At 37.9% G+C, this 26747-nt stretch overlaps 2 protein-coding genes and 1 long non-coding RNA gene across 3 annotated transcripts in view; 1 reads left to right on the forward strand and 2 right to left on the reverse strand.

The window, feature by feature from the left end:
• The window catches only part of LOC134673922 (uncharacterized), an 86222-nt gene extending 78360 nt beyond the window's left edge, over nt 1-7862 (reverse strand). The window contains exons 1-2 of the long non-coding RNA XR_010099524.1: nt 7802-7862; nt 7587-7649 (exon numbers count right to left, since the gene is read on the reverse strand). This is a non-coding gene — a long non-coding RNA (uncharacterized LOC134673922). The remainder of the gene's footprint in view (nt 1-7586; nt 7650-7801) is intronic.
• Nucleotides 1-26747, forward strand: part of LOC134674171 (oocyte zinc finger protein XlCOF6-like) — a 298501-nt gene that overhangs the window by 154610 nt on the left and 117144 nt on the right. The window lies entirely within an intron of this gene.
• Nucleotides 14218-26747, reverse strand: part of LOC134673858 (gastrula zinc finger protein XlCGF7.1-like) — a 69657-nt gene continuing 57127 nt past the window's right edge. The window contains exon 2 of the mRNA XM_063531897.1: nt 14218-14998. Coding sequence (XP_063387967.1) covers nt 14343-14998 — 656 coding nt within the window. The 3' untranslated portion in view covers nt 14218-14342. The remainder of the gene's footprint in view (nt 14999-26747) is intronic.

A 26747-nucleotide genomic window follows, 5' to 3' on the forward strand; every position in this document is an offset into this window, starting at 1 on the left:
AACTGCACTTGTAGTCGCAAAGACTACATAGGAATGGCTTCTGTTGTGTGGTGTGTTTACGTAGGTGACGTTGAAAGCTTGATTTCCGACGGCATTTGTAATCACAGTTACCACATTGAAGAAAAGGCTTCTCTCCAGTTTGTATCTTCTGATTTCATGGGTCATGGGTGTTCTGGTGACGTCGGAGGTTTGATTCAAAACTGCATTTGAAATCACATTCGGTACACCTAAAAGGCTTGTCTCGAGTGTGTATCGCTTGGTGTTTGTGTAAATCACCGTTGTCCACAAAGTGACTCTTTAAATGAGTCTGTAAACTTGTCTTGGAACTTGTTGTATACTCACATTCAGCACACATGAAATTTGTAACACCGTGTTCGCTTTTCTCGTGTTCTATTACAAGCAATTCAGTTTGAAACGTAAAATTACAAAAATCACAAGCAAGTTTGTTTGGCTCGGTCACCAAGTGCGCTTGTTGTATGTGTTTTCTTAAAATATACTTCTTTCTGAAATGCTTGCCACAGTCGTCGCATGTGTATGGTTTGTCACCACTGTGAACAGTCGCATCGCCGCGGAGGCGTTCGAGCACCACGGAACAAGCCATCGCGAGCTGTTCCCTGGCGCGAGCGATGCCGTCCGAACAAACTGAAACACAAAACGACAACAATTTGAACACAATATATTACGCGTGTGAATTTAACAAACATCTCGGCATTGCGTGGGATTATCATCAAATTATATAATTATATATATATATATATATACGCCGTGTTTTTATTGAATTCCGTTAACTTCGGGGTATGGTTAAGTACGCCTAAGAAAATTAAATGGCATAGTTAACTTTAAGAAGTAGTTACATGTAGCATATAGCGTTGTTGTAATACGGGCATTATATTTAACTCAACAATTGAAATCTATGACATATCAATGTCATTTCGAACATTGATCGACCGAGATTTTACTTAAGTTTAGTAGCAAATGTATGAACTCATTCTAAGCACTAATCAATATGTAAACCGGCCCTAAGACACTTGTTGTACACGCTTGTAGAGGCCTTATAAGAAAAAATTAAATTATTGATTATCTCTGAAATGGAGTTAATTAGAATATCGGTGTCTTTGAGAAAGTTACTTGATTTAAGCTCAGGAATGCACCCTCGAAATTAACGGAAATAAGAAAAAACACGGTGTATATATATTATATTATATAATGGCTTTTACTCCTTGCTAAACTTAGCTAGGTGGATTCTGCCAATGTCGAGGTATAGACTTTTGACTTGTGAGACGAGAATGTTCGGTAAAATTTAAACTGGATTGGGCATGATTGGTGGGGATAACTGACAGAACGGGATAGTCTTATGTATCTTTCAGTAGGAGTAGAAGCGAAAGCGCTATTATTGTTTGTCCTTGTCACAGTCTCACATAATACATTTTGTTCCCCATCTTAAATTTAGTATGTAGTCAGTTTGAGATCCTGAATACGGTAAAAATTTAAGATACTACTCCTAAAAATACGTGTGATACCTCATTCCATTCGTCATGATGTCTAGAAAAATGTATTCGAAACGTGTATTAGCACACAAAAAATATCAAAATTTATAAACAAAAAAAGGGAGGAAAAAGTAGGTATTTTTTATTTCCCCAATATCTCAAAAAGTAACAATATTTAAGAAACCAAAATTAATATTATAAAAGAGGAGGATATTTCCAATCAAACATTCCATACTTGCAGAACTGTATCTCCATTATTTATACTTTTTATTCAACGCTGAACACTGCCCTCCGCTCTTCATTTTCGGGAAACGCGCGCGGCGTGAAATTACGATTACGTAACATAAAATATAATTTTAAAGGTATTAAATACTCATTAAAAAATTCAACAAAAAAAATGGTGTATTTAAAACATGTCAACACATGTAATACTTGTAGAAATTTATCTTAAAGTTGCGTTTTCAACAAGTTAGGCAATTGTTAATGAACAAAATTTTCTCGAAATTCCTTCTTTATTGAAAACGAAGAAAAATGTATAAATAACTATTGTAAAATTTTCTCGACTTCTAGAACCATTCTCATATACATACTTAATAAGTTCACATTACAAAAGTTTTCATAAAGCTAATACTTTGCTTAAAATAAGTTTCAGAATAACATAGAAAATTGACGAAAAACGAAAAATCAAGGTAAAAATTGTAAAATATAACATAACATACATAATAAACATAATACTTACATAATAAATATTATTATAGGACATTCTTACACATAATTTATTATTATTTTTATTTATTGTTTTTTTTTATTATTTATTAAAATATAAAACAATATTATAACCAAACCATTAATTTTTTCAAAATTTTTATAACGCGATCTTATTGGACATGTATATTAGAAAAGCTCTAGAAAGCGACAAAATTTTACGATAGGTATTTATACATTTTTTGTCGTTTTCGATAAAGAAGGAAGTTTGAGAAAATTTTGCTAATTAACAATTGCTTAACTTGCTGAAAAAATAACTATAAGATAAATTTCTACAAGTATTACATGTGTTGACATGTTTTAAATACACCATTTTTTTTCAATGAATATTTAATACCTTTAAAATTATATTTAATGTTACGTAATCGTTATTTCACGCCACGCGCGTTTCTCGAAAATGAGCCGCGGAGGGCTGTGTTCAGCGTTGAATAAAAAGTATAAATCATAGAGATACAGTTCTGCATGTATGGAATGTTTGATTGGAAATATTCTTCTCTTTTATAATATGAATTTTGGTTTCTTAAATATTGTAACTTTTTGAGATATTGGGGAAATAAAGAATAACTACTTTTTCCTCCCTTTTTTAGGGTTCCGTACCCAAAGGGTAAAACGGGACCCTATTACTAAGACTTCGCTGTCCGTCCGTCCGTCCGTCCGTTCGCCTGTCTGTCACCAGGCTGTATCTCACGAACCGTGATAGCTAGACAGTTGAAATTTTCACAGATGATGTATTTCTGTTGCCGCTATAACAACAAATACTAAAAACAGAATAAAATAAAGATTTAAGTGGGGCTTCCATATAGCAAACGTGATTTTTGACCAAAGTTAAGCAACGTCGGGCGTAGTCAGTACTTGGATGAGTGACCGTTTTCTTTTTACATTTTTTTCCGTTTTTTTTGCATTATGGTACGGAACCCTTCGTGCGCGAGTCCGACTCGCACTTGCCCGGTTTTTATTGTTTATAACTTTTGAATTTTTTTGTGTGCTAATACAAGCTTCGAATACATTTTTCTAGACATCATGATGAATAGAATGAGGTATCACGCGTATTTTTAGGAGTAGTATCTTTAATTTTTACCGTTTTCAGGATCTCAAACAGTCTAATGGATTATATTATGATGCGCAACAAATCAATTCGACCTATCATAGTGTCGCATTGCGTATGTTTTGTCCCTCACGGAGGCACGCGTATACCACTTCTATAGGATGCTACCTTCTATGTATCATATGGTAAAATCTAAGACAATTTTGTGCTTCGAATTTGACAGGTACACGAGATGGCGCTGTACAGCTCCATAACTCCATACATTATGCAGTAAATCTGATTGTCAAAAGTTGACGACGGGGCGCGTTTTTTGCTTAGACTTTATCTCTATCCTCTCTATTATAATCAAGTTTCCTTGCTATAATGAATATCAGTTGTACAGTGGCATTCAAAAGTGCATGGATATTGCATAGATGTCGACCGCAATGCCTGCACTTTTGAATGCCAGTGTACATATGTATAAGTATTAAGTTGTGTATGTGTATAATGTGTGTCGTATCGTACTATGTGCAGTAGTATCGTGGTGTCGCAGTACTCACCCGACACGCAGTCCTCGTCACTCGCCGCGTCCGACACCTCCGACTTGACGACCCGCACCTCCACTACAACAACAACTCTACTTCATGCCGTGTCTTACATTACAGTACAGAGTACAGTTGTATATAACATTAATTAAAGACTCGCATTTGCGAGTGTAAATTGCCACGATAGAGTTTGGTGCATTTAGACAAAATGCTTGAATCAATCAAAAGCAACTTCGCTTATTGTACATGTATAAGTGTATTTGTCCCGTGTCTTTTATTTACCTGTGGCTCATAAAAGACATCTCAGGCTCGTATATAATGACACACTTTGCACACTTGCAATAATAGTACATTACTACAGAGGCCGGGACTAAAGGGGTTGCCGGCCGAAGACATATAGACGGCCGAGCGAAGCGAGGCCGGATAGGTCTGAGCGCGGGCAACCCCATTTCCCGCCGAGGTATGTATAGTGCTTTTCTCAAACATGCAATGAAATAATTAAAATAAAAAATCCACGAAACCCAAGTTTTATTTATAGAAAAAACTAAAAGTAAACTACACCCAAAATATAACCAACACGTACGTGTACGTCGTACCTATATCATTATCACGCGTATGTTTTACACGAGTCGTGTATTTTTACTACCCGTATATTTTCATGTATCTTTGATTTTTTCGCCTTTTATCCGTCTGACTGTCGTTTTCGTCACAAAGATTTACATAGTCTTTCATGTTGATATCATGTTTCACATACATCGTTGCTTTATGCATGGAGTAAATAAGTATAATTTCCACAGTGTTGACGAATTTGTAGTTACATTCATTTAAAATATGCCACAAAACTGTTTCTAATAAACTGTAAGCCATTTTTCTTAGTTTCTCAAATAATAAAATTGCCATAAGCAACCATATAATACATACTTCGTCTTTGATTTGGCGGCAGAGGCAGCAAGTTATTTAAAATCAATTCTGCTTACGCTGCCAATTCCAACACCTACGATTACAATTAATATTAATTTCATTATTTCGTCGGAACTCATATTAAAGTCAAAAAATCAACAACGCACCATAAATCCAATAAAACAGAATGAATATTTTTCAACTTTACCTCCATAACAATTTAAAAAAAATAACTACGCGTGTTTGAGTAGACCTTTTTACCGATAACGTTTAGATGAAATATTTTAAATGTTTTTATTTGTGTAGTTAAATTTATAATTTAAAATTATAGAATGTATTATTTATTAAGTTCATGTTGATTTTATACAAATAAAACTGCAAATTATAGCAAACATTGTTTTTTGTTTTTTTTTTTATAGGCGTAGTGGCAGAGTGTCATTACGAACCATAAAGCAAATACTGCCTCTAGTTTTTTTTAATGGATGAATGCCACGATGCTGTGTCACAAATATCTGTGAAATGAAAATTAAAAAAGAGGACTTTGCCGGCCTAGGCCTGCAAGATGTGTATGAAATTCCATTAACGACCTTTCGTCCTAGCCGCACCTGAAACGTCATACTTCGCAGCCTATTATAAGGAACAAAACATCAATATTTTATTGCATGTTTGAGAAAAATATACTAATTCGTGAGCAGAGATGTGACTTATTTGAAATACTTGTATTTAAAATGCTAAATACCTATTTTGTATTTTGTATTTAAATACCTTTTGAAGAAAACTATTTTGTATCTTATTTGAAATAGTTTTTGGGACCTATTTTCTATTTTCAAAATACAAAATACTTTATAGTAGCTAATGTAGGTAGGAGTTACATCTCTTCTGATGACCTACATTATTCTGATACAGTACTGCCAACTCTCTCATTCTTTTAACATGGAACTGTTGAATCTGTTTAGTAACGTCGCACATGACCACAAGCGTAGTGAGTGGTTAAAAAAGTGGAATCTTGAGTGTTGCGAGGGTTTCAAGGTACGCGAGGAGAGGAGAACAAACTTTTCTGCCTTGGTGAAACACAAACGAGACGTTTTCATCACACCAACGAGAGGCATTATACTAGCTGTAAAACATCACAAATCAAAATTAATGCTTTTAAAAATTGGCCGTTAGAAACCATCATCCATCCATCCTACCGGTTAATATGAGCAAAGGGACAGGAACCGGTTACCTTAACCGGGGTTTTTCATAGGGTTATTTTAAAAGTGTTTATAAAAACCCCTACCATAACGGTAACCGTTTAATAAGGTAACACTTTGATTCGGTAACCGTATCAGATCAAGTTAACCTCTGTTACCGGTAACCGAAATAAAAACCCAGTCTATTCAGTTACCTCATTATGAGGTTTTTGACCAGCTCAAACGATTGTAATCTTTACGCACACTTAAATTCAACTTATTATTGAATAACCGAGGTTGGCATGGGCGGTCTATGAAGTCTCCAGCACAAACAAGTTTTTTTGCCGTTCCTTTGTTTTTATTTAATTAGTAATTTGCACTTCAGATAGAAGACTGATTGACACTGTTTTCAAAGAATAAAGACAGTCTTTGCAACTCGGAAATTCCGAGTAAACTTTTTAATTCAGACTAGGTATTCACTGTTCAGAGTACCTTTTATCGCAAAGTATTTGTATTTTTAAAAAGTATTTTGAAAATACCTATTTTGTATTTGAAATACAAATTCAAAAACTATTTTGTATTCTGCATTTGAAATAGTATATCAAGGAAGTATTTGTATTTTGTATTTAAATACTTTTTATAAAGTATTTTTCACATCTCTGTTCGTGAGTTCCTGTAATATTGGGCCAGCGATATGGTGATGTTTGAATTAATTTTCAGCACAAGAGAAGAAAAACATCAAATAGAAAACAGTATGATTCTAATAAATTGCTTCATCGACGCGACCCCTACAGACGCACAGACAGCCATAAACAATATCTAAACAACAAATTGAAGTCTGACATCCACTTACGCTACGTCTTACGTAGGCGAACAACGCGCGATCGCGGCGCGGCGCGGCGCGGCGAAATCAATCCTTTGATGCCCATAGAAGTGTCCTACGTAAGCGATCTCGTTGCGAACGCGGTGCGGCGCGATTTGCACGCGAATGTCAGGCGGCGCGCCGCGCCGCGTTCGCGCGTTGTTCGCCTACGTAAGACGTAGCGTTAGTCGCTCGCCCCGTCTCCGGCCGCCGTGTGGAAGTCGCCTAGAGTAACCAACACTAGATTAAACCTATGTACCGAGTACTTACGGAGATCAAGTAAACAGTGTAACTGCAAGAAACATTTTCTAGTAATAAATAAATAAGACAGAAACATAGTACAATGACTGTCTTAAAATTATTTACCTTTCAGAATATTTATTGTTCTTAGTGTCCTTACACACACAAATGATAATATTAAAAAAGTTAATAAATTTTTTTTGTTATACTATTGCCCATAAATTTTTAGTAATTTACAAAAATCTTTCAGAAAGCTTAATAAGTCCAAAACATTGTTATTTTTATACAGATATTTTAAAAGTTTTAAGTCATAATGTATTGTTTGTCATATTATCATTAGTCCTAAACCTGAAACTGTTAACTTTTCAGGATTTTCGTAAGCTGTTTGTTATCCTATAGATAGGTCAGGTTAGTTTGTTTTATGGCAATCCTGAGAAGTTACGCGATTCTGAACCAACCCAAGTATGACTAACGAAAATGAGGACAAACAATACATTACGGCATTAAACTTTATGGGAAACAATAGAGACCTTAGCCAACTGCTATCTAGTAACACTTTCTAAATCTGTCATTGTCAAACTAAGCACTCACACAACATATCATCAGCTGCCTCATCTTCATCCAGCGTCTCTGGTTTGACCGGGGGCTCTTCACCTGAAGCAAACATACAAGTTTATAAGCAACAGACTAGTTTATGCACAAGCTCTTCTAGCCTAATAGGTACATACATATTAAAACTATTACCCGTTATTCATAACTGTGAATCTTACATTATCCACTAACATTATAGAGGAGCAGGTACTCACACGACACAGGCTCCTCACTGGTCCCGTCTCCATCCTGCATTCCCGACTCGCCTGCGGGTTCCTCTAGAGCAAACAAACAACAAATCACATCATCTTCCAGTTGGTTCTGATTCTATGAAACGGTTATTTTAATTGAGCCAAATAGCAGCTCCATCAGGCAGGCTATTGGCCAGTCCTAGCACGAGTGTGTATGATGCAACCATCTAGTATTGCAGAATTCAATGTATTAATTGGACATAACTATAGCATTTAATCAGAATGAGTAATATTCAAGACTTGTTTGACGGGTGGTGCTTCCCTACCTTTAATGCTCTCTCCCTGCAGCCGCACCCGCAGCTCCGCCTGGCTGCGCTGCACTTGCAGCTTGAAGTCGCTCGCGTCTCGCAGGCGGCCCACGCACGCCGAGCAGATGCCGCACGAGCCCGAGCCGCCCACTACCAGCTGAATATTTAATTGTCAATTAAGGATAGATATCTGCAAAAAAAACTCCAATTTTCCTTCAACGGTTAAACTGTGTAGCAGTTATAGCATAAAGTAGCGATGAACATCAAAGTTGTAGTATATACTTACATTAATATCGAAGCACTGTTTGAGCATGTCGGCATATATCTCCGTTTTGCCGAGATATGTGTACGGCGTCGTCATGCCCTTGTCCGGAGCACGCCGCAGGCAGCAGCTACACGAATGCATTGAGTCCATCACGGCAAGCGCAATACTTCAATAGTCAAAAAAATAAAACACAACAAGACCCAAGCACAGAATACCCAAGACGAAATAAGCTAACCTCAAAAATTTGATTTGACACTGACAGTAAAATCTTTTGACAGATAACGGTGAAGGGTACGTTCAGAAAAAGTAAAGGCCCATCCAGACGGGGTTATCAAATTGACAATTTGATCAGAAAAAAACTTCGGGTCATTCAGTGACGCTAGTATTTTCGTTTGATGGTATTGTTTTAATTTAGAGGGCTCTAAAGCTGACAATTTGTAAAGGCGAATCCAGACTAGTCTATTTTTTGCCAATCTGATTAAATTGCCCAATCGAATTAGGGCGTGCGGACGCAAACGCCAATTTGATAATGACCGATATTACCGATAAAATGAGGTGCGGACGCAAAAATACCAATTTGTGAGGTCAGTGTTTTCGTTCTAGGGCATTTTTTTTATTTAGAGGGCTCTTATATCACCCAAATCTAAAATTGGTAATTTGATTAAATTAGAGATTGACGCCGATTTCATTTCTGATGAAATCGGTCGATTTGATCATCCCGTCTGGATACCGCTGTATACAATTTCATGGCCACATTTGCACGCGCTTTTACAACGCGCGTTAAAAAGCGTTTGAATAACACAAATACATGATTGTGTATTTATTCACACGATGGCGGTGGCGCTTATTATCAAGCGTTGCTGGATTTTCGACTTAAGCGTTGGTCGTTAAATCGAATAGTGCAGTCCAGACGGGATGATCAAATCGATCGATTTGATCAGAAATATAATTGGCGTCAATCTTCAATTTTAAAACAGTAACAGACTACCGACCTTGGTGATATTAGAGCCCTCTAAATTAAAAAAAATGCCCTCAAATGAAAATACTAGCGTCATGAGTATTCTTGCGCCCGCACCTGTATTTTATCGGACATATCGGCCAACCAAATTGGCGATTGCGTCCGCACGGCCTGATTTGATTGGACAATTGAACGTATGACTCAGCTTACGGGGTATTACGGGGCTCGAGCCTGGCGCGCACGGTAAATAAATCACCGCTTCATAAAGCCGGCCAGTTGAATGACATTATGCAACATTTTGACTAACCATCTTTTTTCTGTGCGTATCAAAAAACCTATTAAATATTGCAGTTTGTAGGAATGACCATTTTTACTTTCTACAAGCTTTGAATGTCAGACCAAGCTAAGCTGGCAGTAATTTTGAAAAGTACCACATGAAAGAAAATACCGCCGCTCCGATGCATTCCTGTTTGTTGTCCAACTGTGTCCGATAAGCTTACACTACCTGCCCCCGTAGCACGGTCGCGTTTTTATCGCTTGTCACCATGCCTGTCACGTTCTAACAAATATGTAAGTGCGAAAGGGACGCGAATAGTGATAGGCGATAAAAATGGAGCCGTCATTATCTTTGTTTTGATAAACGCCATTATATTAGTAACAATAGAGAACTTAATAGTTATTTATTTTACAAGGGGGCAAAGTTGTTGTTTATCCGCTCGTGCTATTATTGATACCCGAGCAAGCGAAAGATTAAAAGATATACAAAAATGGAATCTTGAGCGTTGCGAGGGTTTCAAAACACGAGGGTTAAACAAAATTTGCCCCCGAGTGAAACATAAAGTTTTTCACCACACCAACCCGAAGAAAATATTAACTGTAAGATATCAAATAAAAACAAACCAAATCAAGTCCCAATGAATGTAATTATAGTATTTTATACAATCGTGATATAATAGAGAGCTTTTCAGTCGAGTACCGTGTTTAGGCAACGAAGCTTGCTGAGCTGCCTAAGTAAGGTACGAGATTGAAAAGCTTGATACAATTCTTTTTCTACGAGTTAAAAAAAATAATACTTTTAACTAGTAGAATCATATACACATACATATAGACACCTTCTCGTAACTCATGAGGCCCTGGTACTTGCTCCTTGCTAAATTCAATTTTTAAACAGTTTTTTTTCTCGATTTTAGCCACCGTAGCCTATGGAGACTAACAAGTAACGCTAAGCGGTTTTCGTAGTCTATGGAAGTTCCTATAATATGGGTGTCACATGCGCGTTTCTGACTTATGAGGCAATTGTTCCTACAATACAACCTAAAATAAGTAATTAATTTGAGCTAGGGTTTTGTTTCGTCCTTTTGACCGCGGCGAGCTGTGATTGGTCAATTTCATTATAGTTGACTAAACTGTATCGAAATGAATATTATAGTTGAGTTGGGAGCCCATACATTAAAAGTACCCAAATGCAGTTTGGTATACGAAATCTTAATTCAGGAATTAATCAGTTAAAAGTCAACCAGCAAACATAAGAGAACAATATTTGCATTTGATTACTTTGCCCCACATGTGAATAAAATGCAACTTTGCTTTTTGAAGTGCAAAGAAAGCCTTTCCGAGCTGGTGTGGTGAAAAATGTATAATAGTACTTACTTTTTAATCTGCCGTAGAAAGTGTAGAAACCACGATGTTTTAAAAAACTTGTAAATTTTTGTCACACGCTATTTGATAATATAATATATATTAGTTAGTGGTGACCGTTTCAACCGCCTTGTTTTATATTTGTGTCCGAATTGAATGTACCAGTAACTTACATTATTTTACTGTCGAACCAAGAAAAATATTGGCATATGTATGTAGGCCACTCATTGTTAATACAGTACGTCTATCAGAGCTTACCGCGAGTAGGTAAGCTCAGGTACATCAGGGATAAATTAAGACTTTTCATAGAATGACAATCATTGAATCATTGTAACGAAAATAAAGGCCTTGACCTGTCAATAGGTAGGTAGGATTTGCTAGTGTAGCAATGGTAAGGAAAAGAAGTAGAATGGAATAATATGTTTTATTTAAGGATAGGGGATATACATCCATTAATTTACAATCAATTTTAGTAATTATAGTGGAATACAAAGTCACTCTCTAACTTTATATTTCCAAATATATACTTCTTTATTTTATATTTGATTTGCGCATCCAATTCAATAATGAATACTTACTTACTTACTGCTGTGGCGCAACGACCCGAAGTGGATCTTGGCCTCCGATACCAAAGACCGCCATGCTACTCTGTCCAAAGCCGTTTCTGTCCAGTCGACGGCGCCGAGTTCGCTAAGGTCTTTCTGCACTTCGTCTCTCCAGCGGTACCTAGGGTACCTATAGTGAATGGTGGTACAGAATGCTGTTGGGGCTGCCTCGGATTGCAGTGCCTCTGGGATGTTTGCGGATGCGGAGGCACGAATGGATGATTTCTACGCCATTATGGGAAAACGCACAGCATCTCAGATGCACCGATTGAGAAACAGCTCCAAGAGCTTTCTTACCGAAATCGGCGAGAGGCTTGATGATCCCTTTTATAAGTATTGGGCCTCAATGCATGTCCCTTTCTACCGGATAGATACCTAAATGACTGTTAATGTTAATATTTATTATAATATTTTATTTGAATTTTAATGTAAATGAGACATTATCTATGTGATTGGACCTTATCGTCGATGGCGCTTACGCCGCACAGCGCTGTGCGGCATTGTATTTATATCGGAGCATAGTTAATAATGCCTCCGCTGGCTTGGCCATTTCGAAAGGATGGGAGAAGATCGGGCAGCCAAAAGGGCCTACTTGGGTCGACCAACTGGGCGCCGTCCGGTTGGTCGTCCTAAATACCGTTGGGCAGATAGAGTGGAGGCAGATCTCCGTGAGCTCGGCGTCGGCGAAAGCTGGCGGGATACCGCTCTGGACAGATCAAAGTGGCGTGCTCTGGTGTTGGAGGCCAAGACTCATTATGGGTCACCGCGCCAACCAAGTAAGTAAGTAGTAAGTATAGTTAATAATGGCGTAAGCGTCTTTCATAGATAACGTCATTTTCATTTGTCTACTCTCAATTGCTCAAAGATTGACTGGAAGAGATCCCTTATAGGGATAAGTTCGCCTTTGTACATTGTATACTTTCTTTTAATTGTATCTTAACCTGTCTTTTTACAATAAAGTGTTTACATACATACATACGTCACAAATAAGTAAATATTATTTTTTATCTAAAATAACCATAACCGATTCATCATCATTCTCTTGATTGCCCTTGTCCCATTCACTTGGGGTCGGCGCAGCATGTCTTTCTCTTCCACACCTCTCTGTCGCCCGTCATAACCATAACCGATTATCGTTTATTTTTCGGGCATAACTGTAACCGAAACCGGTTATTGCATTCTAGTTACAGTTTGCGGGTCTACACTATAGTAGTTTGTGTTACAAGAGATCAAAATGATATATTTCCGTCAAGGGCGTACATTGAATCCTGAATGAAGCGATGGATTCTAAAGTAGAATCTTGAGCGTAATGAGGGATTCAAGTGTTAACGCCCAAGACGAAATAATTTTGATACCGTGTGACACATACTGCTTTTCACATCAACTATGAGGAAAATAAAAAAAATCTTAGTGTTGACACAATCTGATGCTTAAACAGATAACTTAAGCTAAAAAAATAATGTACAAAAAAATTTAAAAATAGTGTGCTTGAACAGAAAAGTTACTTTGATCCCTCCTAGCAGGGAGGCAAAGTGTCACTTTGATCCCTCCTAGCAGGGAGGCAAAGTGTCACTTTGATCCCTCCTAGCAGGGAAAAAAAGGTCTTTTCCGAATAGGTGGTGTGAAAAGATATTTTTCCACATAAGGTATTTTTAAAACGTGTTTAAATTGACTCGTGTTTGCAGTGATTACATTAGTACATGGGAGCGCACGTGAGCTGTAGGGGGCAGCACAGGATTAACTTTCCGATTTAGGTCAAAAGGCAGCATACCCTCCAACGCTTCCCTACAAGGCTTCTCTTCCGCGTGTATGATCTGGTGTCTTCACAGGCGCTGTTTCAGGCTGCACTAGTACTCGCTATTGTTACGTCTATAGACTTCGTCCCTGTATGCATCTTCTGGTGTCTTACTAAGTTTGATTTATTGCGGCATTTGTAATCACAGTGGCTACATTGAAATGGCTTCTCCCCAGTATGTATCATCAGGTGATTCTTTAAGTTTGATTTGATACTACATTTATAATCGCAGTGGCTACATTGAAATGGTTTCACCCCACTGTGTATCATCAGGTGTTTCTTTAAGTTTGATTTGTGAAGGCATTTGTAATCACAGTGCCTACATTGAAATGGCTTCTCCCCAGTATGTACCATCAGGTGATTCTTTAAGCTTGATTTGATACTACATTTATAATCGCAGTGGCTACATTGCAATGGTTTCACCCCAGTATGTATCATCAGGTGATACTTTAAGTGTGATTTCTGACTGCATTTGTAATCGCAGTGGCTACATTTAAATGGCTTCGCCCCAGTATGTTTCATCTGGTGTCTTTTTAAGTGCGATTTATCAATGCATTTGTAATTACAGTGGCTACATTGAAATGGTTTCACCCCAGTGTGTATCATCAGGTGTTTCTTTAAGCTTGATTTGTGAAGGCATTTGTAATCACAATGCCTACATTGAAATGGCTTCTCCCCAGTGTGTATCATCAGGTGATTCTTTAAATTTGATTCGTAACTGCATTTGTAATCGCAGTGGCTACATTGAAATGGTTTCACCCCAGTATGTATCGTCAGGTGATTCTTTAGGTATGATTTGTGACTGCATTTGTAATCACAGTGGCTACACAGAAAAGGCTTCTCGCCAGTATGTCTCATTTCATGATCCCGTAAGTTTGTACTTGAACTGCACTTGAAGTCGCAATGCCTGCATGTGTACGGCTTTTCTCCGGTGTGTATTCTTATGTGACGTTGTAAGTTTGACCCGTTACTGCACTTGTAGTCGCAAAGACTACATTAGTATGGCTTCTCGCCCGTGTGTATTCTTTGGTGATGTTGTAACCTTGATTTCCGACGGCATTTGTAACCACAGTAACCACATTGAAGAAAAGGCTTCTCTCCAGTTTGTATCTTCTGATGTCTTGGGTTATGGGTGTTCTGGTGACGTCGAAGGTTTGATTCAAAACTACATTTGAAATCACATTTGGTACACCTAAAAGGCATGTCTCGAGTGTGTATCGCTTGGTGTTTGTGTAAATCACTTTTAAACAAACTGGTATAATTACAGTGATTACAATTAAAAACGTTGTCCACAAAGTGACTCTTTAAATGAGTCTGTAAACTTGTCTTGGAACTTGTTGTATACTCACATTCAGCAGACATGAAATTTGTAACACCGTGTTCGTTTTTCTCGTGTTCTTTTACAAGTAATTCAGTTTGAAACGTAATACTACAAAAATTACAAGCAAATTTGTTTGGCTCGTTCGCCAAGTGCGCTTGTTGTACGTGTTTTCTTAAAATATACTTGTGTCTGAAATTCATGCCACAGTATTCGCAGGCGTATGGTTTGTTTCCACTGTGAACAGTCGTGTCGCCGCGGAGGCGCTCGAGCACCACGAAACAATCCATTGCGAGTTGTTCCCCGGCGCGGGCGGCGCTGCCGTCCGAACACACTGAAACAAAAATTAATATAACAAACATCTGGGCATTGTATGGGATTGTCATCAATATCAAATATCAAATATCAACATTTATTCAGCAAATAGGCCACAAGGGCACTTTTACACGTCAACATTGAATTTACATAAAAGCAAAAATAATAACATCAACAATTTTATAAATTAAAACTAACAATTCAATCTTACGTATTACAATTACTAAGAGATGTATATGGTCTCTTAATGTCGAATTACATACAAAATACAGATAAAAAAACACACACAAAAAAAACTATAATATTTAGAGGTGTAAATGTCTCTAGGTGTCAGAACTATAAGATTATATAGTTTATCAAGTTATCCTTAGAGATGTATAGGGTCTCCAAGAGTCAATATCCTGTATAATTAATACATTCATTAAAAGAAAAGAAACATACGAGAACAGAATGAGGCGTCTCACTGTAATTAATTAATAAAAGTTACTAAGTATAATAGCTCGTGTTAGCTTAACAGACCAGTCTCCACAAACAGCACCCGTTCACGAGTATGACGCGTATCTCAGCCATCGCCTCCCTCAACCTTCATTCGGGAAAGTGGCGACCCGATCAACAACGCCACCGTAAGCAAAGACTTTTAAGCGAGCATGACATGTTCAAGCTACCGGCCTATATTAATATTAAAATAGTAATAACATGTAGCTGTAAGACACGGCATTTTGTGCTCATATGTTACATAAAAAGACAGTAATATAGCTTCACATAATTACTAGCCTAAGTTGACTTAGAGATGTAAAGGTCTCTAAGTGTCAGAAACATTAAAAATATAGGTAAGTATGTACAATCAAAAATAAAAATCAAATAAATAAATATGTACTTAGAGATGTATAAGGTCTCCAAGTGTCCAAAACTAAAATTAAATTTAACAATATAATCAAGCGAGAACATCATTGTCTCATGTGTCAATTCTACTGGACACTAGCATATTTAATTCAGTGTAAAAAAAAACAATATTTATTTAATTCTTATTATACTAATGAAACCAATCAAGCTACCGGCTTAAAAGCATCTCTATCGTTTATAAAATCATTTACAGTGTAGTACGCCTTACGTAACAAGGAGTGCTTAATGTGCGACTTAAATTTGTGAAGTGGTAAATTCACTACATCAGTGGGGACTTTGTTATAAAAACGTGTACAGTTCCCGACGAAAGACGTACTAACCTTACGGAGGCGGTGGGCGGGCACGGCAAGTTTATGTTTGTTTCTAGTGTTATAGTTATGGATATCACTGTTAACCTAGAATTCGTGGATGTTTTTCCGAACATACATAATATTCTCTAGTATGTATTGAGATGCAACGGCAAGAATGTTAACTTCTTTATATATATATATATATATATATATGTCGGAGCCTGACACCAGAAAGACGTATTGCAGCGTTATAGTTCTTTATTTTAGACGCTTGTATAAAATCGATTAGCAATGTTGAGCTACGTATTATTTGATTGTAACAAAATAAATAAAGTTGTGTAGAGAGTAACGCCGTCTATTGGCGAATTGTTGAAATAAAGTTGCGTAGAGTAACGCCATCTATTGGCGTGTTGTTGAACTAAGATGACAGGTAGAAGACTTTGGAACGTCGAGAGGTTTCTCTCGAGTGAGCGTAGGCACGAGTGGCATTTTGTCGGTAATCGGTATGTTGGTAGACTGGTCGAGCAGGTTTGCCAACTTGACTTGAAGCGGGAGCAGGGTGGCTCCGCCGCTGGTATTTCTTCTTGATCGGACCGCGCTAGAGATCGGACGTTCTCGTTAGCCAACCTCGTGCCTAACTCGCTGCGTTCCTGAAGGTTTATACCTGAAGGATTATTCTGATAGCTTATAGAATCTAGCGTTCTTTGACCATTTGGCTAAGTGTTTTATTTCAAGTGTTATTTTGATTTCTTATGTTTCATTAGAAGCTTACTTTTGTGAAATAAAGAAAGGATTTGTTATGTGTTGTTATAACTTGTTTTGAAAAGATTTGTCCCTCTGAGTTTGTTGCCGGTCCCATATAGGGCTAAATCTTATGGGGTTATAGGTGTAGGGTTGGAGCCGGCCTAGTTTGACTTGAATAAAGATTTAAACGGTTTCTTCTTACTTTCATATCGCTCCCTCGAGTTATAAATGGCAATTAGTTCTTTTAAACATTTAGTACTGAAAGATAGTAGGCACTAGTATGGTTAACGAGTCCGAATGTTTATTTCATGCTGGTAGCAATGGTAGTATACTGGTTTAGCTGTGAAGCAATACATCGAGATACTACCCCACGCGCCCACCGCCTTTAAGACCGTCGTTATCCGACATATATATAATATGTACGAGTATGGATGGTAATGTACATATAAATCAATCGTTTATTGATAACAAGCGTTACACGTCAGTTAACATTTTCTGTTTAGCACACTTTACATTCCAATAAAGATTACAATTATACATATGTCGTCATTCATTTAGTAATTAAATTACATTAAACTCAATTTAAATTATTAGGTATCATTAAAATATAAAATATAAAAATTAATAATGTCACTTGCATTTCGAATATTATGTTAGTCTATTCGATTTATAAATTCATCTACTGAGTAAAAAGGTTTCTCTATTAAGTACTCTTTGAGCTTGGTTATAAATATGGTGTCAGACATTTAAACTAGTTTTAAGTCATTGGGCAATCGGTTGTAAATTTTGGGACCTATATAACACACATATTGCTCTGATTTTTTCAGTCTGTGTCTATTTGGGAGAATATTATATCCATGACTATAGTTTGGACCACGCATTCTGACTGCCACTTCTAATATATACAGACCTGGAATGGTTATGATTCCTAATGTCCGAAAAAGGTTACTAGCAGGCGTATCCCAGGGCACCCTAGCCATTATCCTAATTACTCTTTTTTGGAGTATAAACACCCTTTGTCTATCTGCCGCCAGTCCCCACATGTCAATACCATAAGTGATGATTGACTGGAGATAAGCAAAGTAAGCATTTCTTACACAATCGTTGTCCAGCATTTTTGTTAGGCGTGAGATGACAAAGCACGCTTTTCCCAATCTTTTGCAAAGTTCGTCAATGTGGTCACTACACTTTAAACCAGAGTCCAGAACGAAACCCAGATATTTTGCCTTATCTACCCTAGGAACGGCAATGTTATCCAACTCAATCTTAAGTGTTTGTAGTGGCATACCCGTAAGGCCAAGCGCGCACCACGACTTTTTGTCGCGCGATAATTTAGTCGCAGAAATGTAACGTATGTGTTTATATGGCAGTGCGCGCATATGCGACAAAAAAATCGCCGCGATTTTAAAATTGTGATTTGTCACATTTTTCCGCGACTGCTCGCGACGCGATTGTCGCAAAGTGAATTGCAGCATACGGAGTTGTATGGCCCCGCGCGCACTGCGATAATAAAATCGCACCCCGGACCTCAGTCGGCATTTCGCTCTCCAAGCGTCAACATATCGGAACCTGCTTCTCCAATGGAGTTACAAGCTGAGACGCTAGATGTTGACCGTTTAATTATAGAAATAGAAGGAGATCACCTTTGTGGTATAAATACTCAAAGTCGTACAACGATCGCATATTATTTCACGACAAGCGATTGGTACGAAATCCATGTCAAGAATGAACAAATCGTCGACTTTTTCATCGCAGTGCGCGCAGTGAATTTTCTGCGATATATTACAGCGAGATTCTAAAATCGTGTCGCAAAAATTAAAATCGTGGTGCACGCTTGGTTTAAGATTGATTTGAATTACATTAGTCTTGTCTAGATTAAGTTGCATTCCATTCAATACTCTATCAAAAATACATTGATTGTGTAAGATGCGTAAAATCTAAGACAATTTCGTGCTTCGAATTTAACAGGTACGCGTGATGGCGCTGTACAGCTCCATACGTTTTGGTAAATCTGATTGTCAAAAGTTGACGTTTGACAATAGGGATGCGGACAATTTTTTAGAACTGTACTCAGCTTATAGATAGATACGTAATTATTAAAAAAAATATATTTAAAATTTTTATTCATTAATTTTAAATACAAAATAGAGCTTAATAGACGTTTTGACTCGGGCGTTTTGCTTTTGTATGTCCGGATGTTCTCCTCTACAGGTCGTAATTCTTAACCGATTCTCGTGAAATTTTGTAACCGAATTTTATGATTTGATAAAAAAAAATTGTCGAGCCGGTTTTTGAACATTTTTCAAAATGGAAAAGTTGTGATAGCTCGCGCTTAAACAAATAGTCGTATCGTATTTTGAAAATTTATTTCGCTGGTTTTGGAGGTATTAAGATATTTAGTTTGTATATTCGGATGTTCTCCTCTACAGGTCGCAATTCTTAACCGATTCTCGTGAAATTTTGTAACCGAATTCTATGATTCGATAAAAATTTTCTGACGAACCAGTTTTTCGAAATTTTCTAAATAAAACAGTTGTAATAGCTCGCGCCTAAACAAATAGTCGTATCGGTATCATACGAGTGTTTTCTTTTTAAGATATGTTTACAGATTATATGGCCAAAAATTCAGAAAATTTATTTCACTGGTTTCGGAGGTATTGAGATATTTAATTTGATCTTGAGAATGAGTAGCTGAATTTCGTCAGCTTATCTAAGAACTATCATGGCGCATTTTGTAAACGTTTGCTTTTTTTGTTGGCACGGAAGGTCTGGGTTCGATCCTCAGGAATTATATGCTGGTATACTCTCTGTATTTTTTTACACTTAAATTTCGTATTGTTTTTTTTTTAATTTACTATATTTTTTTATTTTGAATAAGTTGACAATTTCATATTGTTGATTGATCAAGCGCGGGCAAGTTTCATTTTTACAAGCTTCTATACTATATAACTGTTCGCGCCGATATAGTTTGATGTTCTAATTTCCTAAAAGATGGCGCTGTTACAAACGCAAACTAGGTAACGGTAGTTCATCGTAGAATATATACATAATATATAATATATACTGTCAAATGGTCACAAAAGTCACATTTTTCGTGAATTTTGGCCTTCTCGTGTGACATGTGCGTGACTTTCGATCATGAGGCAATTTTTGTGACTTTTTAAGCTAAGTAGTCGAATTTTGGACAAGTTTAATTCTGCAATGGGGTTGGCAACTGTCAAAGGTTTGCATAGATGGCGCCATCATAGCTTGCCCCTTTTTCTATGAGATTTGGCTTAAATGGCTGGCATCCAGGGTATTAAAAAAACAAAAAATTGACACAATTCTATGGAATGACAGGGCAAGCTATGATGGCGCCATCTGCTAAAAACTTCCACCGGCCAACCCCATTCGTATTATTTAGGAACGCAGTGAACGCACCCAAGTTGACACTTGCACTGGCACTTTGACGTTACATCCACCATTAAGTTTATTATAATAGTCGTGGCAAAATGAGACTTGTTACCTTGACATGACGGTGTTATTTAGTTTGATAGTATACCTAGTAATTATCTATACGCCTCTGGCGGCCTCTGATTCGATCGGGCAGTTTAATCTGATTGGCGAAAATTTAACTAATCTGAATACGCCTTAAATCGGAGATTGACGCCAATTTTATTTCTGATCAAATCAGTCGATTTGTTGATCCCGTCTGGATACCGCTTAAAGGCTCTCGTGATTGTTCAAAAACTGATAAGAAAGTTGCATTTTATCCACATGTGAGGCAAAGTAATCAAGTGCAAATTTTGCTGGTAGAATTGATTATTTTCAGGAACAAAAATATCAATAGATTTATGGTGATATTATATTAGTACCCCTAAATTGAAAAAATGCCCCAAAAAGAAAATACTGGCGTCACAAATTGGTATTCTTGCGCCCGTACTCCGTTTTATCGGTAATATCGGTCATAATCGGCGATTTAATTCGGCGAGCCAAATTGGCGTTTGCGTCCGCACGTCCTGATTCGATCGGGCAATTTAATCAGATTGGCGAAAAATTTACTAGTCTGGATACGCCTTAAAATTCATGAAATCGATCACAAATAGCATTAAGTATGAAAATGTGTGTTTCAAAAAGAAAAATCATATAAAGTTAGTAGATTTTTTGTGAAATATATTATTTTCTGAATCTGAAAATCGATTTAAAGTTGGTCAAGCAGATCTTGTCAGTAGAAAAAGGCGTCAAATTTGAAAAATGTAGGCGCAAAGGGATATCGTCTCATAGAAAATTTGAATTTCGCGGCTTTTTGTACTGACAAGATTTGCTTGACCAGCTATACCTACTCAGTACCCATACAATACAATAATATAAAAATGTGACTTAAGCAGCAAAAACGTGACTTTTAGGGAAACGAAACGTAACTTAGGACTCCAGAGCCCTGGCAACACTGATTGGTACTGGTAACTTAGCAACTTATTCAAACAATAACTATCCCTAAAAATTGAGCTTTTTGGTCATTTTCAATTTTTAAATTATTCTAAACCGAGTCATACATTTAATACTCGACTACGGCAACGCAAAAGGAGGGTTATGATTTTGACCGGTATGTACTTGTGTATGTATGTATCTATTATGTTCATTTGTTTCCTAATAACTTCTAAAGTACTCATTTCATTATAATTTGTGAAACGATGTGTCATTCAAATCGTTCGCTGGATATTACTATGTAAGAACAAACACGGTGCTCTCTAGAGGTCATTAAGCCGCGAACCAAATAAAACACAAATAAGTAATAATGACGTGTTGTATATCAATCGAAAGGGATTTTAATACATTTCAAAAATATACATATTGTTAGCTTTTGCGCCCGGCTTTGCTTGAATGCCCCCATAAAACATTAATTTATCGGGTAATTCAAACTACGAATTTACAAGCGCCCTGGATTCTATCCGCGCGTTACCAGACTACGGCGATACAAGAAGACTTAAGGATGACTCACGCTAGACCGAGCCGTGCCCGGGCCGTGGCGTCCGACACATCATTTTGGATGATGGCTGATCGGTGATCACGTGGTGCGTATCTTAGAAAACGAAGCGCCGGACGCTCCGGCCCGGCCCCGGTCCGGTCTAGCGTGAGGCACCCTTATGGAAAAAAAATTGTTTGGCCGGTATATAGACTGTATGATACTGTCTGTTTTTTAATGATCTGGAGCCCGTTTTTCAAAATCTTGGAGTGTGGCCCATAATTGCCAGTGGAATTTCTTCGCATTATTTTATTTCCTTTAAAAGGATAGTAAAATGTCATAAAATTGGTAATCATTTCACATTAAAATGGTGTTATAATTTTGGTGATCATTCATTATTTTAGGGTGGTAATAGTACATTACTACAGAGGCCGGGACGAAAGGGGTTGCCGGCCGAAGACATATAGACGACCGAGCGGATATGTCTGAGGCGGGCAACCCCATTTCGCGGCGAGGTATGTATAGTGCTTTTCTCAAACATGCAATGAAATAAACAGAATAAAAAATCCACGAAACCCAAGTTTTATTTATAGAAAAAAACTAAAAGTAAACTACACCCAAAATATAACTAACACGTACCTATATCTTTATCACGCGTATGTTTTACACGAGTCGTGTATTTTTACTACCTGTATATTTTCATGTATCTTTGATTTTTTCGCCTTGTATCTGTTTCGTCACATAAGTTTACATAGTCTTTCATGTTGATATCATGTTTCACATATATCGTTGCTTTATGCATGGAGAAAATAAGTATAATTTCCACAGTGTTGACGATTTTGAAGTTACTTTCATTTCTTTAAAATATGCCACAAAACTGTTTCTAATAAACTGTAAGCCATTTTTCTTAGTTTCTCAAATAATAAAATTGCCATAAGCAGCCATATACATACCTAGTCTTTGACTTGGCGGCAGAGGCAGCAAGTTATTTAAAATCAATTTTGCTTACGCTGCCAATTCCAACTCCTACGAGTACAGTTAAGAGCGCTCTTACAAGAAAAGTCGAAATAATGCAAAATTGATGATACTAGTCGACGAAATTCAGGACTTTGTGCTCATTATTAGAAGCAATGAGTACTTGTTCCAGTAAAAGCGTCTTCTTATCTTTTTAAATATCGTTGTAAATATTAGAAAAAACACTTATTAAATGAGTAATGATTTTTTTTCTGATGGTCGTTTCCGAAAAACCCCGTGAAGCACTGAATGGGAAGCTCTTATTTGGAAATGTTGAGAAGTTTACTCTGCTAAACCTGGCTATTTTGTATTACTAATACCCTGTACTTTAGGCATATCAAACGATAATTTTCCTACATACCTTTGAGAAAGAGAAAATCAAAGTAAAACGAACTCAATTTTCGCTCCGAAACAAGTGTCAATTCCTACGAAAATCTACTTAATATCGAAGTCATTTTCTTACTCAAGCAATCTGCAACGTTTGCTTATACTGTTGGTATACATTAGTGTTTATGAAATTCTACTATAATTTTTTGGCATTTTTTTGAAAACTACTCTAAATTACCGATGACGCGCGCTCGCCAGCTCAGTGCCGCGGCAGAGCTTGTACAGGCAGGACGTGTGTCGGTCGGCTCCGCACATTTTCAACGGCGACGACGAGGTTTTTTATCATTGTGTGCGGCGGGCGCCGTGTAAAACGCTATACTGTGTGCGTGTAAACCGCAACGAGAGACTTTGATCCTAGCACTGTTTTTATAGTATTATAATTTATAATGGTACAGTTTAATAAACTACCGGACAGGATTAAAAATATTTGAAACGACCTGACATTCTATATGTATTTATTTGACTCAAGATAGTACTCAGGGTCTGATGATGGAGCCGGAAGGTGGTCACCGGTACCAATCAACCATGCAACTAAACCACTTCGTGTTTGGGCACGTTTGATTCGGCTCAACAAGATCTTTGACTTAAGATAGTACTCAGGGTCTGATGATGGAGCCGGAAGGTGGTCACCAGTACCAGTCAACCATGCAACTAAACCACTTCGTGTTTAGGCTCGTTTTATTCGTCTCAACAAGATCTTCGACACAAGATAGTACTCAAGGTCTGATGATGGAGCCGGAAGGTGGTCACCGGTACCAATCAACCATGCAACTAAACCACTTCGTGTTTGGGCTCGTTTGATTCGTCTCAACAAGATCTTTGACACAAGATAGTACTCAGGGTCTGATGATGGAGCCGGAAGGTGGTCACCGGTACCAATCAACCATGCAACTAAACCACTTCGTGTTTAGGCTCGTTTTATTCGTCTCAACAAGATCTTTGACACAAGATAGTACTCAGGGTCTGATGATGGAGCCGGAAGGTGGTCACCGGTACCAATCAACCATGCAACTAAACCACTTCGTGTTTAGGCTCGTTTTATTCGTCTCAACAAGATCTTTGACACAAGATAGTACTCAGGGTCTGATGATGGAGCCGGAAGGTGGTCACCGGTACCAATCAACCATGCAACTAAACCACTTCGTGTTTGGGCTCGTTTGATTCGGCTCAACAAGATCTTTGACTTAAGATAGTACTCAGGGTCTGATGATGGAGCCGGAAGGTGGTCACCAGTACCAGTCAACCATGCAACTAAACCACTTCGTGTTTAGGCTCGTTTTATTCGTCTCAACAAGATCTTTGACACAAGATAGTACTCAGGGTCTGATGATGGAGCCGGAAGGTGGTCACCGGTACCAATCAACCATGCAACTAAACCACTTCGTGTTTGGGCTCGTTTGATTCGGCTCAACAAGATCTTTGACTTAAGATAGTACTCAGGGTCTGATGATGGAGCCGGAAGGTGGTCACCAGTACCAGTCAACCATGCAACTAAACCACTTCGTGTTTAGGCTCGTTTTATTCGTCTCAACAAGATCTTTGACACAAGATAGTACTCAGGGTCTGATGATGGAGCCGGAAGGTGGTCACCGGTACCAATCAACCGTGCAACGAAACCACTTCGTGTTTAGGCTCGTTTTATTCGTCTCAACAAGATCTTTGACACAAGATAGTACTCAGGGTCTGATGATGGAGCCGGAAGGTGGTCACCGGTACCAATCAACCATGCAACTAAACCACTTCGTGTTTGGGCTCGTTTGATTCGTCTCAACAAGATCTTTGACACAAGATAGTACTCAGGGTCTGATGATGGAGCTGGAAGGTGGTCACCGGTACCAATCAACCATGCAACTAAACCACTTCGTGTTTAGGCTCGTTTTATTCGTCTCAACAAGATCTTTGACACAAGATAGTACTCAGGGTCTGATGATGGAGCCGGAAGGTGGTCACCGGTACCAATCAACCGTGCAACGAAACCACTTCGTGTTTAGGCTCGTTTTATTCGTCTCGACAAGATCTTTGACACAAGATAGTACTCAGGGTCTGATGATGGAGCCGGAAGGTGGTCACCGGTACCAATCAACCATGCAACTAAACCACTTCGTGTTTGGGCTCGTTTGATTCGGCTCAACAAGATCTTTGGCTTAAGATAGTACTCAGGGTCTGATGATGGAGCCGGAAGGTGGTCACCAGTACCAATCAACCATGCAACTAAACCACTTCGTGTTTAGGCTCGTTTTATTCGTCTCAACAAGATCTTTGACACAAGATAGTACTCAGGGTCTGATGATGGAGCTGGAATGTGGTCACCGGTACTAATCAACCATGCAATTAATTATCTATCATGTAACTAAACCACTTCGTGTTTGGGCTCGTTTGTTTCGTCGCAATAAGATCTTTGACACAAGTTAGTACTCAGGGTCTGATGATGGAGCTGGACTGTGGCCACGGGTACCAGGCTACCATGTTACTGAACCACTTCGTGTTTAGGCACGTTTTATTCATCTCAACAAGATCTTTGACACAAGATAGTACTCAGGATCTGATGATGGAGCTCGAAGGTGGCGACGGGTACCTGTCTATCATGCAGTGTTGGCATCAATCTGAACTAAATCAATCCGGATTGATCAATTGAATTGACGCGTCAATCCGAATTGATCAATCCGAATTGATCAATTCGAATTGATTTAATTCTGATTGACGCGTAAATCCGATTGAATCAATTGGAATTAACGCATCAATCCTCAATTCGGATTAAATCAATTCTCAATCTAGATTAACCTAGGGTCCCTTTCCCTTCCCTAAGATTTGTTTTCAAAGGTGTCCTTTTTAGGGACTTACTTACTGGACTTAAAGTCGATATCTGAGGTTCCCAGAGGTTCGAATACATGTTCCTGATGTCAGTATTGACTGATGTCCCTTTTAGGGACATTTTTCGAAATTGGCCAATTACGTTCATATTCGTAATCGATGTCGACCATAGGTCCCGAAAAATGTTTCTGACGTCAGTATTGAAGGATGTCCCTTCCATTTCGGGACATTTTTTTAAATTGATCGTTGGCACTTTAAAACGATATCTGAGATTTCCAAAGGTTCCGTAACATGTTTCCGACGGCAATACAGACGGAGTTTCCTTTTTTTCTGGACATTTATGGGACATTTCTTCAAATTAACCGATTGCGTTTAAAATCGATATCTGAAGTGCCCAAAGGTTTCCTAACATGTTTCTGACGGCAATACCGAGAAATGACCTTTTTTCAGCAGGGTGGCGTAATGCAGGTAGTAAAGTAAGTACGCGGCTAAAGTGTAGAATCTAAATATTGCCGTTGAAACCATATTTTGCACCTCAGATATCGATTTTGAATGCAATCAGTCACTTTCAAAGAATGTCACTAAAATGTCCCAAAACAGGACACCTTTCAATATTGCAGTTGAAAAGATGTTTAGAAACCTCTGTTTACCTCAGATATCGATTTTAAACGCAATCG

This window comes from Cydia fagiglandana, chromosome 19 (assembly GCF_963556715.1).
Source record: "Cydia fagiglandana chromosome 19, ilCydFagi1.1, whole genome shotgun sequence".
In the NCBI taxonomy this organism is placed as follows: Eukaryota; Metazoa; Arthropoda; class Insecta; order Lepidoptera; family Tortricidae; genus Cydia; species Cydia fagiglandana.